This window comes from Poromitra crassiceps, assembly GCF_964638095.1.
Source record: "Poromitra crassiceps genome assembly, chromosome: 8".
NCBI classification, from domain to species: Eukaryota; Metazoa; Chordata; class Actinopteri; order Beryciformes; family Melamphaidae; genus Poromitra; species Poromitra crassiceps.
The window spans coordinates 32,931,243-32,945,590 of NC_139629.1; the positions used below are offsets into that span (position 1 = coordinate 32,931,243).

Consider the following 14,348-nt stretch of genomic DNA (forward strand, 5'->3'; position numbering starts at 1 on the left):
CCGCCCAGCCCGTTAAAATATCTGAAAATTCTGAACCCAGCCCAACCCAGCAGCCCGCAACGGCCAATTTAATGTAATATGTCTCCGGACTCAGGAGGAGCACAGCAGAGCTTCCAAGGTGTGCAAAGTAGCTAATAACTCTGTCTCTCTCCCCCATCTCTCTCTCACACACAGACACACACACACACACACACACACACACACACACACACACACACAGACACTCACATGCTGCCGTGCGCGACAACAGTTGTAGCCTACTGCTCTGGATGAGTTGTGTGGCTGCTTTCATGTCGGTCTTTCTTCAATTAATCCATGGTCTTCAGATAGCGCGACCGACTACGCTTCCCCAAAGTGCGGATGGCGTGACCGCGCAGTGTTTCAAATGGAGGTAGCAGGTAGAGGTAGGCACTAGGCAGGCTACAGAAACAGTTCTTATTCTTCCCCATTTCTTTTAATTACCTCATGCGCTCTCAATTGGCCATGTTGCAGTAGTAGGCTACTAAACGTAGTCGTGCAGCAGGTGCGCACACGGCTTGCAGATACGGCTAGATTTCTTTTAATTACCTCATACGCTCTCAATTCTTCACAGCCTACTCACGTTGCAGTAAATTTGACAAATAGATCACAGTCCAGTCCACAACAGAAAATCTGGCATTAGTTTTATGGACACTTCAAATAATAATTACAGCAAATAATCCTTCCAAAATGTTTGTTTTGAAAGCACATAGGCTACCTCATTGAAGCGTTTCTTTACTCCATGTAGGCTATAGAGAGTGCAGCAGGAGTCTGTCTGATTGTGTGTACCTACGTGTGAGAGAGAGTTCACGTCTTTAAGGTTAATTACTCTGCGTGTTTCACTGCTCTAAATTATTTAATAATGTTGCTTTGTCATGTTCTGAGCCTGCCCCGCCCGCACCCGCGATATTTTCATAATTTGCCAACCCAGCCCGCCTGCGGGGCGGCCCAGCCCGCGGGACCCGGCGAGTTCTGGGTGACCCGCGCATCACTACTGCCCGGCTGCCCGGCAGAGACTTTAGGCAGAAAAGAGAAAAAACTTGAACGGATGCGTGTCAGAGGAGCTTTAGGAGTGAGTAGACGCATATCCGTCTGAAAATAAGTAGGTAGACGGCGTCTACCTGCGTACCTACTACCTAACTACCCTCCACTACACCAGTGCTTACTTCCATCAATGCAAAGCTGCAGATGAGTTTCATACTTTCATAATAACGACGGCCCGTTATGATGAAACACACAGCCTCAACAGCTTCCCCATGTCTTCTCTTCAGGGTGTGTGTGTGTGTGTGTGTGTGTGTGTGTGTGCGTGCGTGCGTGCGTGCGTGTGTGTGTGTGCAGCTATAATTGAGTCTATTTCTGCAATAAATGCACTTATGGCTGTGTAAACTCGACGAATGTTAACGCTACTGCTCGAGCCGGAGAGGTGTGTGTGTGTGTGTGTGTGTGTGTGTGTATTCCTTACTTCTGTACAGGCAGCTTCATCAGGTCCGTGTCCATGAAGAGGCGGAGCAGGAAGTCATGGACGTCTTCCAGCTTCTCCGGCCCGCCCATGTTCAGCATCAGGATACCCGTCTTAGGTTTTCTACACACAATTTGGTTTCGTCAGGAGAAAAGTCTTTTTATTAAATGGGGATTTCACTTAAATGCATAAAATAAGGTCTGTGGTTAACAAAAGTTTATGGGAACGTGAATTTGGGTTCAGTAGGATAACCTTCCTGACGTTAAATCACTTTTAAGCCTTTTGAAGCGTTTTCAAAAAAACACGTTAAAAAAAACGCATTTACGTTCCAAAAGTCATAAAAGTTATTCACGTTTGTGAAGATTATCCTGCTCAACCCAAATTCGTGTTCCCATAAACTTTTGTTAACCACAGACACCTTATTTTATGCATTTAAGTGAAATCTAGGGGTGGAGGGGGGGATCGATACAGCATAGTATCACAATATTTTGTGGGCAATATATCGTATCGTATCGAATGCCAAGTATCGTGATATTTTATTATACAAAATGTCAAGTGCATGCAACATTTATGACAGGCTTTTATGACAGAGTTGGTCAGTCTGTCTGCTTGACAATCCCATTTTACTGCAAAAAAAAAGATTGACGTGAGATGAACAGACTGGAAACTTGATCTCATTAGATACAACAGATGTTGACAAAGTGCTTTCCTTTGGGGACATAATTTGCAGTTGAACAAAGGTAATAAATCGTAATATCGCAATACTCAATATATCTCAATACTAGCATATAGCATTATCGCAATACTATTGTATCGTGACTTAAAGGAGAATTTCGGTTTATTTGAACCTGGAGCCCTCTCCTCACATTAATTATTATCTGACGACTCACCCAGTGTTCTCCGTTGTGATTTTGAGCCTCCTAGGCGTTGTTGTGAGCTAAATAGTGTCCAAGCCAGTCCTTGAACGGCGCTGCATCGGGGCCACATGGCAGCGTGCTGTTACTCCATGTCAATAGACAGTTTTCTTCCCGTTTTCTACCCCTATCGTCATTATATGATCCCTAAAGAAACATCAGAATGCTAATCACCCCGGGCTGTTTCCAGTAGTGTTTACCAGGAATCTCATATCCTCATTCGGGGTCTGTGTCACCAACTCTCATCAAGTCACGCGGCAGGAAAGTCTCGCGTGACTTGACGAAAGTTGGTGACTACTCCGTCGGTCTTGTGAATAAAATCTGTCATTCCTCCATGTTGTCAGATAATAATAATAATAACTAGAACGGGCTAAATTTGCTGAAGCAAATTTGATTGTGCTTGCTCCCGCGTGACGCTCCGCCCCCCTTGCACCGCCCCTGCCTTAGACCCCGCCCTCCCATCCAGTATCAATACAGCCCCAATCGGCAATGTGTAGCTAGGACGTGTTTAGGCCGTTGCAAGGGTGTATTAACTGGATGCTATGGTGTTACAGGTACTGAATGCTGCTATAGCGCCCCCTAGAGGCGAAATGACACAATATTTGTCCTATAGGCTCAGAGTACATCCGTCCAAACCTGTACCAAGTTTGGTTAGCATCGGACGATCTTTGTGAAATAGGCCCCACCCACAGAACTTTGGAGGTCGATTATATCGCAACGGTGCGGAATAAAAAAAAAAACGCAAAATAAGTTTTGTGCGGGACAGTCCACACACGCTCTGTGATGTGGTTTGGTGAAGATCGGGCAAAATTTGAAGGAGAAATAGCGAAAAAACGCTTTTCGACAAAATTCAAAATGGTGGAAAATCTAGTTAGACGGAAATAGGCGGGTCCTATATCAGCAGATGCGGAATGACCCAAGGAATCCAAGGAAAAAATAATTTTGAATGTAGCCCTTACGGTTCAAAAGTTATGGATCAAAACGTAAGGACGGCTGTTATAGCGCCACCATCTGGTCAAATAGTGGAATTTTCGACGCAATATTTGTCCTATAGGCTCAGAGTACATCTGTCCACACCTGTACCAAGTTTGGTTAGCATCGGACGATCTTTGTGAAATAGGCCCCACCCACAGAACTTTGGAAGTCGATTATATCGCAACGGTGCGGAATTTCAAAAATACGCAAAATAAGTTTTGTGCGGGACAGTCCACACACGCTCTGTGATGTGGTTTGGTGAAGATCGGGCAAAATTTGAAGGAGAAATAGCGAAAAAACGCTTTTGGACAAAATTCAAGATGGCGGAAAATCTAGTCAGACGGAAATGGGCGGGGCCTATATCAGCAGATGCGGAATGACCCAAGGAATCCAGGGAAAAAAGAATTTTGAATGTAGCCCTTACGGTTCAAAAGTTATGGACCAAAACGTAAGGATGGCTGTTATAGCGCCACCATCTGGTCAACTAGTGTAATTTTCCCGCACAGAGTAAAAGGTGACTCTGTAAACCTAGCTACAAAGTTTGGTAATAGCAGGTGATACGGTGTCTGAGCTAGAGCTAATTTAATGCCAACGATTTCGAAACCCCATTCAAGTGAATGGGGAAAAAAATCGTACGTTAACGCCAATATCGCGAAAACCGGCAAACGAAACCCTTAGCAATCCAAATGCACACGATTCCTCAATGAGCCGCACGTTTTGATGTCTCCCATGTCTGTGTAGTGTGAAAACTGTAGGAGAAATGGCGAACCAAAGTTTTGGATAGAAGAAAATATAGAGATAGTAAATAAATACTAGAACGGGCTAAATTTGCTGAAGCAAATTTGATTGTGCTTGCTCCCCCGTGACACTCCGCCCCCCTTGCACCGCCCCTGCCTTAGACCCCGGCCTTAGACCCCCCGGCCTTAGACTCCCATCCAGTATCAATACAGCCCCAATCGGCAATGTGTAGCTAGGACGTGTTTAGGCCGTTGCAAGGGTGTATTAACTGGATGCTATGGTGTTTTCGGCTCATCGGTATAGGGCATTCGTAGATCGTTGCTAGGGTGTACTAAGTAGTTGTGGGCGGGAAATGGGCGGGCCTTTGTAAGTACAAGCGGGAGGAGCCAAGGAAACCAGGGCAGAAAGAATTTTGATCGTAGAAGCTATGGTTCCAAACTTACAAACCAAAACATAAAGAGGGCAGCTATAGCGCCACCGTGAGGTCAATTGGTATAATTTTTTAGGCCAGATTAGAAGAGTACTCTATGAACCTATGTACCCAATTTGGGAACAGTCACTCTTACAGTTTGTGAGATACAGCTACTGAATGCTGCTATAGCGCCCCCTATAGGTGAAATAACACAATTTTATTTTTATCAGCTCAGAGTACATATGTGCATACCTGGACCAAGTTTGGTTCGGATCGGACAATGTGGTCCGGAGTTATGGTGGTTTTTGTGAAGTAGGCCCCACCCACCCCCGCCCCCTACAGGCCAAATGACACTTTCTTTTCTGAAATCAGCTCAGAAGTGTCAAGTGTCAATTCAAGAAGGAAGGCTGGCCATAATTCCAATGAATCAGCACTTCCTGCCGCCCTTCAAAATAAACCAATTTAGAAGGTACAGGTACTGAATGCTGCTATAGCGCCCCCTAGAGGCGAAATGACACAATATTTCTCCTATAGGCTCAGAGTACATCCGTCCACACCTGTACCAAGTTTGGTTAGCATCGGACGATCTTTGTGAAATAGGCCCCACCCACAGAACTTTGGAGGTCGATTATATCGCAACGGTGCGGAATTTCAAAAAAACGCAAAATAAGTTTTGTGCGGGACAGTCCACACACGCTCTGTGATGTGGTTTGGTGAAGATCGGGCAAAATTTGAAGGAGAAATAGCGAAAAAACGCTTTTCGACAAAATTCAAAATGGCGGAAAATCTAGTTAGACGGAAATGGGCGGGGCCTATATCAGCAGATGCGGAATGATCCAAGGAATCCAGGGAAAAAAGAATTTTGAATGTAGCCCTTACGGTTCAAAAGTTATGGACCAAAACGTAAGGACGGCTGTTATAGCGCCACCATCTGGTCAAATACTAAAATTTTCCCGCACAGAGTAAAAGGTGACTCTGTAAACCTACCTACAAAGTTTGGTAATAGCAGATCATACGGTGTCTGAGCTAGAGCTAATTTAATGCCAACGATTTCGAAACCCCATTCAAGTGAATGGGAAAAAAAATCGTACGTTAACGCCAATATCGCGAAAACCGGCGAACGAAACCCTTAGCAATCCAAATGCACACGATTCCTCAATGAGCCGCACGTTTTGATGTCTCTCATGTCTGTGTAGTGTGAAAACTGTAGGAGAAATGGCGAACACAACTTTTGACCAGAAGAAAACAGAATAAAGAAATAAAGAATAAAGATAAAGAAGTATGAGAGATTCTAAGATTGTGCTTGCCTATCTGCAAGCACAATAACTAGAACGGGCTAAATTTGCTGAAGCAAATTTGATTGTGCTTGCTCCCCCGTGACGCTCCGCCCCCCTTGCACCGCCCCTGCCTTACACCCCGCCCTCCCATCCAGTATCAATACAGCCCCAATCGGCAATGTGTAGCTAGGACGTGTTTAGGCCGTTGCAAGGGTGTATTAACTGGATGCTATGGTGTTACAGGTACTGAATGCTGCTATAGCACCCCCTAGAGGCGAAATGACACAATATTTGTCCTATAGGCTCAGAGTACATCCGTCCACACCTGTACCAAGTTTGGTTAGCATCGGACGATCTTTGTGAAATAGGCCCCACCCACAGAACTTTGGAGGTCGATTATATCGCAACCGTGCGGAATTAAAAAAAAACGCAAAATAAGTTTTGTGCGGGACAGTCCACACACGCTCTGTGATGTGGTTTGGTGAAGATCGGGCAAAATTTGAAGGAGAAATAGCGAAAAAACGCTTTTCGACAAAATTCAAAATGGCGGAAAATCTAGTTAGACGGAAATGGGCGGGGCCTATATCAGCAGATGCGGAATGACCCAAGGAATCCAGGGAAACAAGAATTTTGAATGTAGCCCTTACAGTTAAAAAGTTATGGACCAACACGTAAGGATGGCTGTTATAGCGCCCCCTAGAGGCGAAATGACAAAATATTTGTCCTATAGGCTCAGAGTACATCCGTCCACACCTGTACCAAGTTTGGTTAGCATCGGACGATCTTTGTGAAATAGGCCCCACCCACAGAACTTTGGAGGTCGATTATATCGCAACGGTGCGGAATTTCAAAAAAACGCAAAATAAGTTTTGTGCGGGACAGTCCACACACGCTCTGTGATGTGGTTTGGTGAAGATCGGGCAAAATTTGAAGGAGAAATAGCGAAAAAACGCTTTTTGACAAAATTCAAAATGGCGGAAAATCTAGTTAGACGGAAATGGGCGGGGCCTATATCAGCAGATGCGGAATGACCCAAGGAATCCAGGGAAAAAAGAATTTTGAATGTAGCCCTTACGGTTCAAAAGTTATGGACCAAAACGTAAGGACGGCTGTTATAGCGCCACCATCTGGTCAAATAGTGGAATTTTCCCGCACAGAGTAAAAGGTGACTCTGTAAACCTACCTACAAAGTTTGGTAATAGCAGGTCATACGGTGTCTGAGCTAGAGCTAATTTAATGCCAACGATTTCGAAACCCCATTCAAGTGAATGGGGAAAAAAATCGTACGTTAACGCCAATATCGCGAAAACCGGCAAACGAAACCCTTAGCAATCCAAATGCACACGATTCCTCAATGAGCCGCACGTTTTGATGTCTCCCATGTCTGTGTAGTGTGAAAACTGTAGGAGAAATGGTGAAGCAAACTTTTGGATAGAAGAAAAATAATAAAAAGAACTAGAACGGGCTAAATTTGCTGAAGCAAATTTGATTGTGCTTGCTCCCCCGTGATGCTCCGCCCCCCTTGCACCGCCCCTGCATTAGACCCCGCCCTCCCATCCACTATCAATACAGCCCCAATCGGCAATGTGTAGCTAGGACGTGTTTAGACCGTTGCAAGGGTGTATTAACTGGATGCTATGGTGTTTTCGGCTCATCGGTATAGGGCGTTCGTAGATTGTTGCTAGGGTGTACTAAGTAGTTGTGGGCGGGAAATGGGCGGGCCTTTGTGAGTACAAGCGGGAGGAGCCAAGGAAACCAGGGCAGAAAGAATTTTGATCGTAGAAGCTATCGTTCCAAACTTACAAACCAAAACGTAAAGAGGGCAGCTATAGCGCCACCGTGAGGTCAATTGGTATATTTTTTTAGGCCAGATTAGAAGAGTACTCTATGAACCTATGTACCCAATTTGGGAACAGTCGCTCTTACAGTTTGTGAGATACAGCTACTGAATGCTGCTATAGCGCCCCCTATAGGCGAAATTACACAATTTTATTTTTATCAGCTCAGAGTACATATGTGCATACCTCGACCAAGTTTGGTTCGGATCGGACAATGTGGTCCGGAGTTATGGCGGTTTTTGTGAAGTAGGCCCCACCCACCCCCGCCCCCTACAGGCCAAATGACACTTTCTTTTCTGAAATCAGCTCAGAAGTGTCAAGTGTCAATACAAGAAGGAAGGCTGGCCATAATTCCAATGAATCAGCACTTCCTGCCGCCCTTCAAAATAAAACTATTTAGAAGGGACAGGTTCTGAATGCTGCTATAGCGCCCCCTAGAGGCGAAATGACAAAATATTTCTCCTATAGGCTCAGAGTACATCCTTCCACACCTGGACCAAGTTTGGTTCGCATCGGACGATCTTTGTGAAATAGGCCCCACCCACAGAACTTTGGAAGTCGATTATATCGCAACGGTGCGGAATTTCAAAAAAACGCAAAATAAGTTTTGTGCGGGACAGTCCACACACGCTCTGTGATGTGGTTTGGTGAAGATCGGGCAAAATTTGAAGGAGAAATAGCGAAAAAACGCTTTTGGACAAAATTAAAAATGGCGGAAAATCTAGTTAGACGGAAATGGGCGGGGCCTATATCAGCAGATGCGGAATGACCCAAGGAATCCAGGGAAAAAAGAATTTTGAATGTAGCCCTTACGGTTCAAAAGTTATGGACCAAAACGTAAGGACGGCTGTTATAGCGCCACCTTCTGGTCAAATAGTGGAATTTTCCCGCACAGAGTAAAAGGTGACTCTGTAAACCTACCTACAAAGTTTGGTAATAGCAGGTCATACGGTGTCTGAGCTAGAGCTAATTTAATGCCAACGATTTCGAAACCCCATTCAAGTGAATGGGAAAAAAAATCGTACGTTAACGCCAATATCGCGAAAACCGGCGAACAAAACCCTTAGCAATCCAAATGCACACGATTCCTCAATGAGCCGCACGTTTTGATGTCTTCCATGTCTGTGTAGTGTGAAAACTGTAGGAGAAATGGCGCAGCAAACTTTTGGATAGAAGAAAAATAATAATAATAACTAGAACGGGCTAAATTTGCTGAAGCAAATTTGATTGTGCTTGCTCCCGCGTGACGCTCCGCCCCCCTTGCACCACCCCTGCCTTAGACCCCGCCCTCCCATCCAGTATCAATACAGCCCCAATCGGCAATGTGTAGCTAGGACGTGTTTAGGCCGTTGCAAGGGTGTATTAACTGGATGCTATGGTGTTACAGGTACTGAATGCTGCTATAGCGCCCCCTAGAGGCGAAATGACACAATATTTGTCCTATAGGCTCAGAGTACATCCGTCCACACCTGTACCAAGTTTGGTTAGCATCGGACGATCTTTGTGAAATAGGCCCCACCCACAGAACTTTGGAGGTCGATTATATCGCAACGGTGCAGAATTTCCAAAAAACGCAAAATAAGTTTTGTGCGGGACAGTCCACACACGCTGTGTGATGTGGTTTGGTGAAGATCAGGCAAAATTTGAAGGAGAAATAGCGAAAAAACGCTTTTTGACCAAATTCAAAATGGCGGAAAATCTAGTTAGACGGAAATGGGCGGGGCCTATATCAGCAGATGCGGAATGACCCAAGGAATCCAGGGAAACAAGAATTTTGAATGTAGCCCTTACGGTTCAAAAGTTATGGACCAACACGTAAGGATGGCTGTTATAGCGCCCCCTAGAGGCGAAATGACACAATATTTGTCCTATAGGCTCAGAGTACATCCGTCCACACCTGTACCAAGTTTGGTTAGCATCGGACGATCTTTGTGAAATAGGCCCCACCCACAGAATTTTGGAGGTCAATTATATCGCAACGGTGCGGAATTTCAAAAATACGCAAAATAAGTTTTGTGCGGGACAGTCCACACACGCTCTGTGATGTGGTTTGGTGAAGATCGGGCAAAATTTGAAGGAGAAATAGCGAAAAAACGCTTTTCGACAAAATTCAAAATGGCGGAAAATCTAGTTAGACGGAAATGGGCGGGGCCTATATCAGCAGATGCGGAATGACCCAAGGAATCCAGGGAAAAAATAATTTTGAATGTAGCCCTTACGGTTCAAAAGTTATGGACCAAAACGTAAGGACGGCTGTTATAGCGCCACCATCTGGTCAAATACTAAAATTTTCCCGCACAGAGTAAAAGGTGACTCTGTAAACCTACCTACAAAGTTTGGTAATAGCAGATCATACGGTGTCTGAGCTAGAGCTAATTTAATGCCAACGATTTCGAAACCCCATTCAAGTGAATGGGAAAAAAAATCGTACGTTAACGCGAATATCGCGAAAACCGGCAAACGAAACCCTTAGCAATCCAAATGCACACGATTCCTCAATGAGCCGCACGTTTTGATGTCTCTCATGTCTGTGTAGTGTGAAAACTGTAGGAGAAATGGCAAAGCAAACTTTTGGATAGAAGAAAAATAATAATAAAAAGAATAATAATAAGTATGAGAGATTCTAAGATTGTGCTTGCCTATCTGCAAGCACAATAATAATAAGTATGAGAGATTCTAAGATTGTGCTTGCCTATCTGCAAGCACAATAATAATAAGTATGAGAGATTCTAAGATTGTGCTTGCCTATCTGCAAGCACAATAACTAGAACGGGCTAAATTTGCTGAAGCAAATTTGATTGTGCTTGCTCCCCCGTGACGGTCCGCCCCCCTTGCACCGCCCCTGCCTTAGACCCCGCCCTCCCATCCAGTATCAATACAGCCCCAATCGGCAATGTGTAGCTAGGACGTGTTTAGACCGTTGCAAGGGTGTATTAACTGGATGCTATGGTGTTTTCGGCTCATCGGTATAGGGCATTCGTAGATCGTTGCTAGGGTGTACTAAGTAGTTGTGGGCGGGAAATGTGCGGGCCTTTGTAAGTACAAGCGGGAGGAGCCAAGGAAACCAGGGCAGAAAGAATTTTGATCGTAGAAGCTATGGTTCCAAACTTAAAACCAAAACGTAAAGAGGGCAGCTATAGCGCCACCGTGAGGTCAATTGGTATAATCCTTTAGGCCAGATTAGAAGAGTACTCTATGAACCTATGTACCCAATTTGGGAACAGTCGCTCTTACAGTTTGTGAGATACAGCTACTGAATGCTGCTATAGCGCCCCCTATAGGCAAAATGACACAATTTTATTTTGATCAGCTCAGAGTACATATGTGCATACCTGGACCAAGTTTGGTTCGGATCGGACAATGTGGTCCGGAGTTATGGCGGTTTTTGTGAAGTAGGCCCCACCCACCCCCGCCTCCTACAGGCCAAATGACACTTTCTTTTCTGAAATCAGCTCAGAAGTGTCAAGTGTCATACAAGAAGGAAGGCTGGCCATAATTCCAATGAATCAGCACTTCCTGCCGCCCTTCAAAATAAAACAATTTAGAAGGGACAGGTTCTGAATGCTGCTATAGCGCCCCCTAGAGGCGAAATGACAAAATATTTCTCCTATAGGCTCAGAGTACATCCTTCCACACCTGGACCAAGTTTGGTTCGCATCGGACGATCTTTGTGAAATAGGCCCCACCCACAGAACTTTGGAAGTCGATTATATCGCAACGGTGCGGAATTTCAAAAAAACGCAAAATAAGTTTTGTGCGGGACAGTCCACACACGCTCTGTGATGTGGTTTGGTGAAGATCGGGCGAAATTTGAAGGAGAAATAGCGAAAAAACGCTTTTCGACAAAATTCAAAATGGCGGAAAATCTAGTTAGACGGAAATGGGCGGGGCCTATATCAGCAGATGCGGAATGACCCAAGGAATCCAGGGAAAAAATAATTTTGAATGTAGCCCTTACGGTTCAAAAGTTATGGACCAAAACGTAAGGACGGCTGTTATAGCGCCACCATCTGGTCAAATACTAAAATTTTCCCGCACAGAGTAAAAGGTGACTCTGTAAACCTACCTACAAAGTTTGGTAATAGCAGATCATACGGTGTCTGAGCTAGAGCTAATTTAATGCCAACGATTTCGAAACCCCATTCAAGTGAATGGGAAAAAAAATCGTACGTTAACGCGAATATCGCGAAAAACGGCGAACGAAACCCTTAGCAATCCAAATGCACACGATTCCTCAATGAGCCGCACGTTTTGATGTCTCTCATGTCTGTGTAGTGTGAAAACTGTAGGAGAAATGGCGAACCAAACTTTTGACCAGAAGAAAACAGAATAAAGAAAGATAAAGAAGTATGAGAGATTCTAAGATTGTGCTTGCCTATCTGCAAGCACAATAATAACTTTATTTATATAGCACCTTTCAAAACAACCGTTACAAAGTGCTGCACAAACAGGCAATTATAGTGGTTATCACAGTGTCACATGATGAAGTGATTTTATGAATTTGAATGAATGATTTTAAGTGAAGATTTTATGTGGAATGGATAGTTCACCCTCTTCTTTGTGTACTGATAGAAAAAAAACGAAAAACAACATTTTTCACAAAACAACCTTTCACCTCAAATTGCGCGATTTCAACCTGGCGAGTTTGTAGTGAAAAAACTAGCCCGTGTCACATATCATATCGTGGGGCATCAGGATATTCCCTACTAGTGAAATCCCCATTGTGTGTGTGTGTGTGTGTGCGCGTGTGTGTGTCGTACCTGTTCTCCTGTGTCTCTGGACTTGCAGACTGGGCTAAAGCAGCAGCTGTGGATCTTCTCCTCACACTCAGACTGACGCTGCTCCTGGCAACTGAGGAGAAACAGACAGAGAAACACTTGACTATCCATCTATATTTGAGATGTATATAGATATATCTACAATCTGTCCATAACACACGCATGCAGACACACACACACAGTAATACGACGACAGTATTCTAACAATTTTTTCCACATGTTCCTAGCGATCGAAGGATTTGAGCCAGTAACTTCCTGAGACAACTTTGTTGACGGTTGACGTTGTTTCCGAGCCGAAAGCCGAGACTCGACCCGATATGCAACCTGATGTTCTATTGGTGGTTGTTTGACCTATTAGATGGGTACTGCAAGGGCAAAAGCATACTTTTCTCTTTTCCTGAAAGCACAATTGATATTGTTTAAATTGTAAGATAAATTGGAAGCAGGCATTAGAGGTCACAGTTAATCATAAGACAGCTTTTAATTCTGCACCAAAAACCAAGACAGACAGACAGACAGAATCATCCCTTATTTTGAATCCAAAGCTGCAGTTCCCCTTCATGACCACCGGGGGGCTGAAGATTATGCAAGTTCAGAAATGTGAATTGTGTAACTCCATGTGAATGTTACCCTCTAACTATCTACCGATAACATGTTTTAAACCATGTTCAGATATAGCCTATAGGTAGTGTTTACTGATCGTCCTGTTACGAAACACCCGACAAGTATGGGATAAGTATATTATGACATTAGCATTCAACTGCAACCTACAGTCATGTTGAGCTGTGTCAAGACCGCGACGGTTAACCAGAGTAGCAACGGAAATAACTTGATTTACTACCAGAATAAAGGTATGCACATTTTCACGTTTGGAGACAAAAATGTATTTCAACGAACGAAACAGCAAACCTTGTATTAAAACATCCGCTGTGGTGCTAAGATCACATATGGAGTGAATCTGTGACTGTAAAGCATTACTCAAAGTTAATATTAAGGTTAACGTGGCAATAGCTTTTATATTGCAAGCCCGAAACGGAAAACCTGCTTAATAGGATTCTGCTGACTTGACGCGTGTGTGCTAAATAAATGTTCGTGCCAATGTCAGCTGTGTGTTCTGTGTTGCTGGTGTAGAGACACAGCGCTGTAACTGTTATGAGCTAAATAAAGCTGTTAGCCTATGCAGTCAGAGACACACAGCACTGCACTGTTACTGTATGAGCTACAGAAAGCTAAGTTAGCCTATGCAGTCAGACACACAGCACTGCACTGTTACTGTATGAGCTAAAGAAAGCTAACTTAGCCTATGTAGTCAGAGACACAGCACTGCACTGTTACTGTATGAGCTAAAGAAAGCTAAGTTAGCCTATGCAGTCAGACACACTTACAGCACTGTACGAGCCGCCTGCTGGCCAGCAGCGCAGGCATCATGACTCTCTCAGCTGGTCTTCAGTCAGGAGAGGAGGCTCTGTCTTCCCTGTAGTGTCTGTTACCCTATGGTCCGCAGGCAGCCACTGACTGTCTGAGCCAGATTCCTTCAACCCTCCCTAAACTGCACAGGCAACAGTCAAGGTAGCCACAAGCATACGCTGCACCACGCACTTCCTGTTTCCGTTTTCAAATTAAACCCGGAACAACATTCCATGAAATGTTAACGATCCCGCGGCATTACAAAACAAAAACGTATACACCAGTGGGTAGGATGTTAATATAAATAGAGCATAACTGGGTATATATAATGCTACTGGTGATCATTACAATCAAATAACAAATAAATGCAACGCTTTTATTTTGGATGCACGTTTTCCTTTCATGGCGCTTGCTTGATTTTTTTTTTTTTTTTTTTTAATAATTTTTATTCAAGACCATATCATACAAAAAACTGATAAAACACACGACGCACACAGACAACATCTACAGTACAGGTTCAGGGGTACAAGCA

General features: G+C 44.1%; 1 protein-coding gene across 1 annotated transcript in view; it reads right to left on the reverse strand.

The window, feature by feature from the left end:
- fech (ferrochelatase) overlaps nucleotides 1-13,915 on the reverse strand; it is a 74,317-nt gene extending 60,402 nt beyond the window's left edge. Inside the window, exons 1-3 of the mRNA XM_083641621.1 lie at nucleotides 13,795-13,915; nucleotides 12,392-12,482; nucleotides 1,481-1,600 (exon numbers count right to left, since the gene is read on the reverse strand). Of these exons, the coding sequence (XP_083497747.1) occupies nucleotides 1,481-1,600; nucleotides 12,392-12,482; nucleotides 13,795-13,837 (254 nt within the window). The 5' untranslated portion in view covers nucleotides 13,838-13,915. The remainder of the gene's footprint in view (nucleotides 1-1,480; nucleotides 1,601-12,391; nucleotides 12,483-13,794) is intronic.
- Nucleotides 13,916-14,348: the final 433 nt, after the last annotated feature.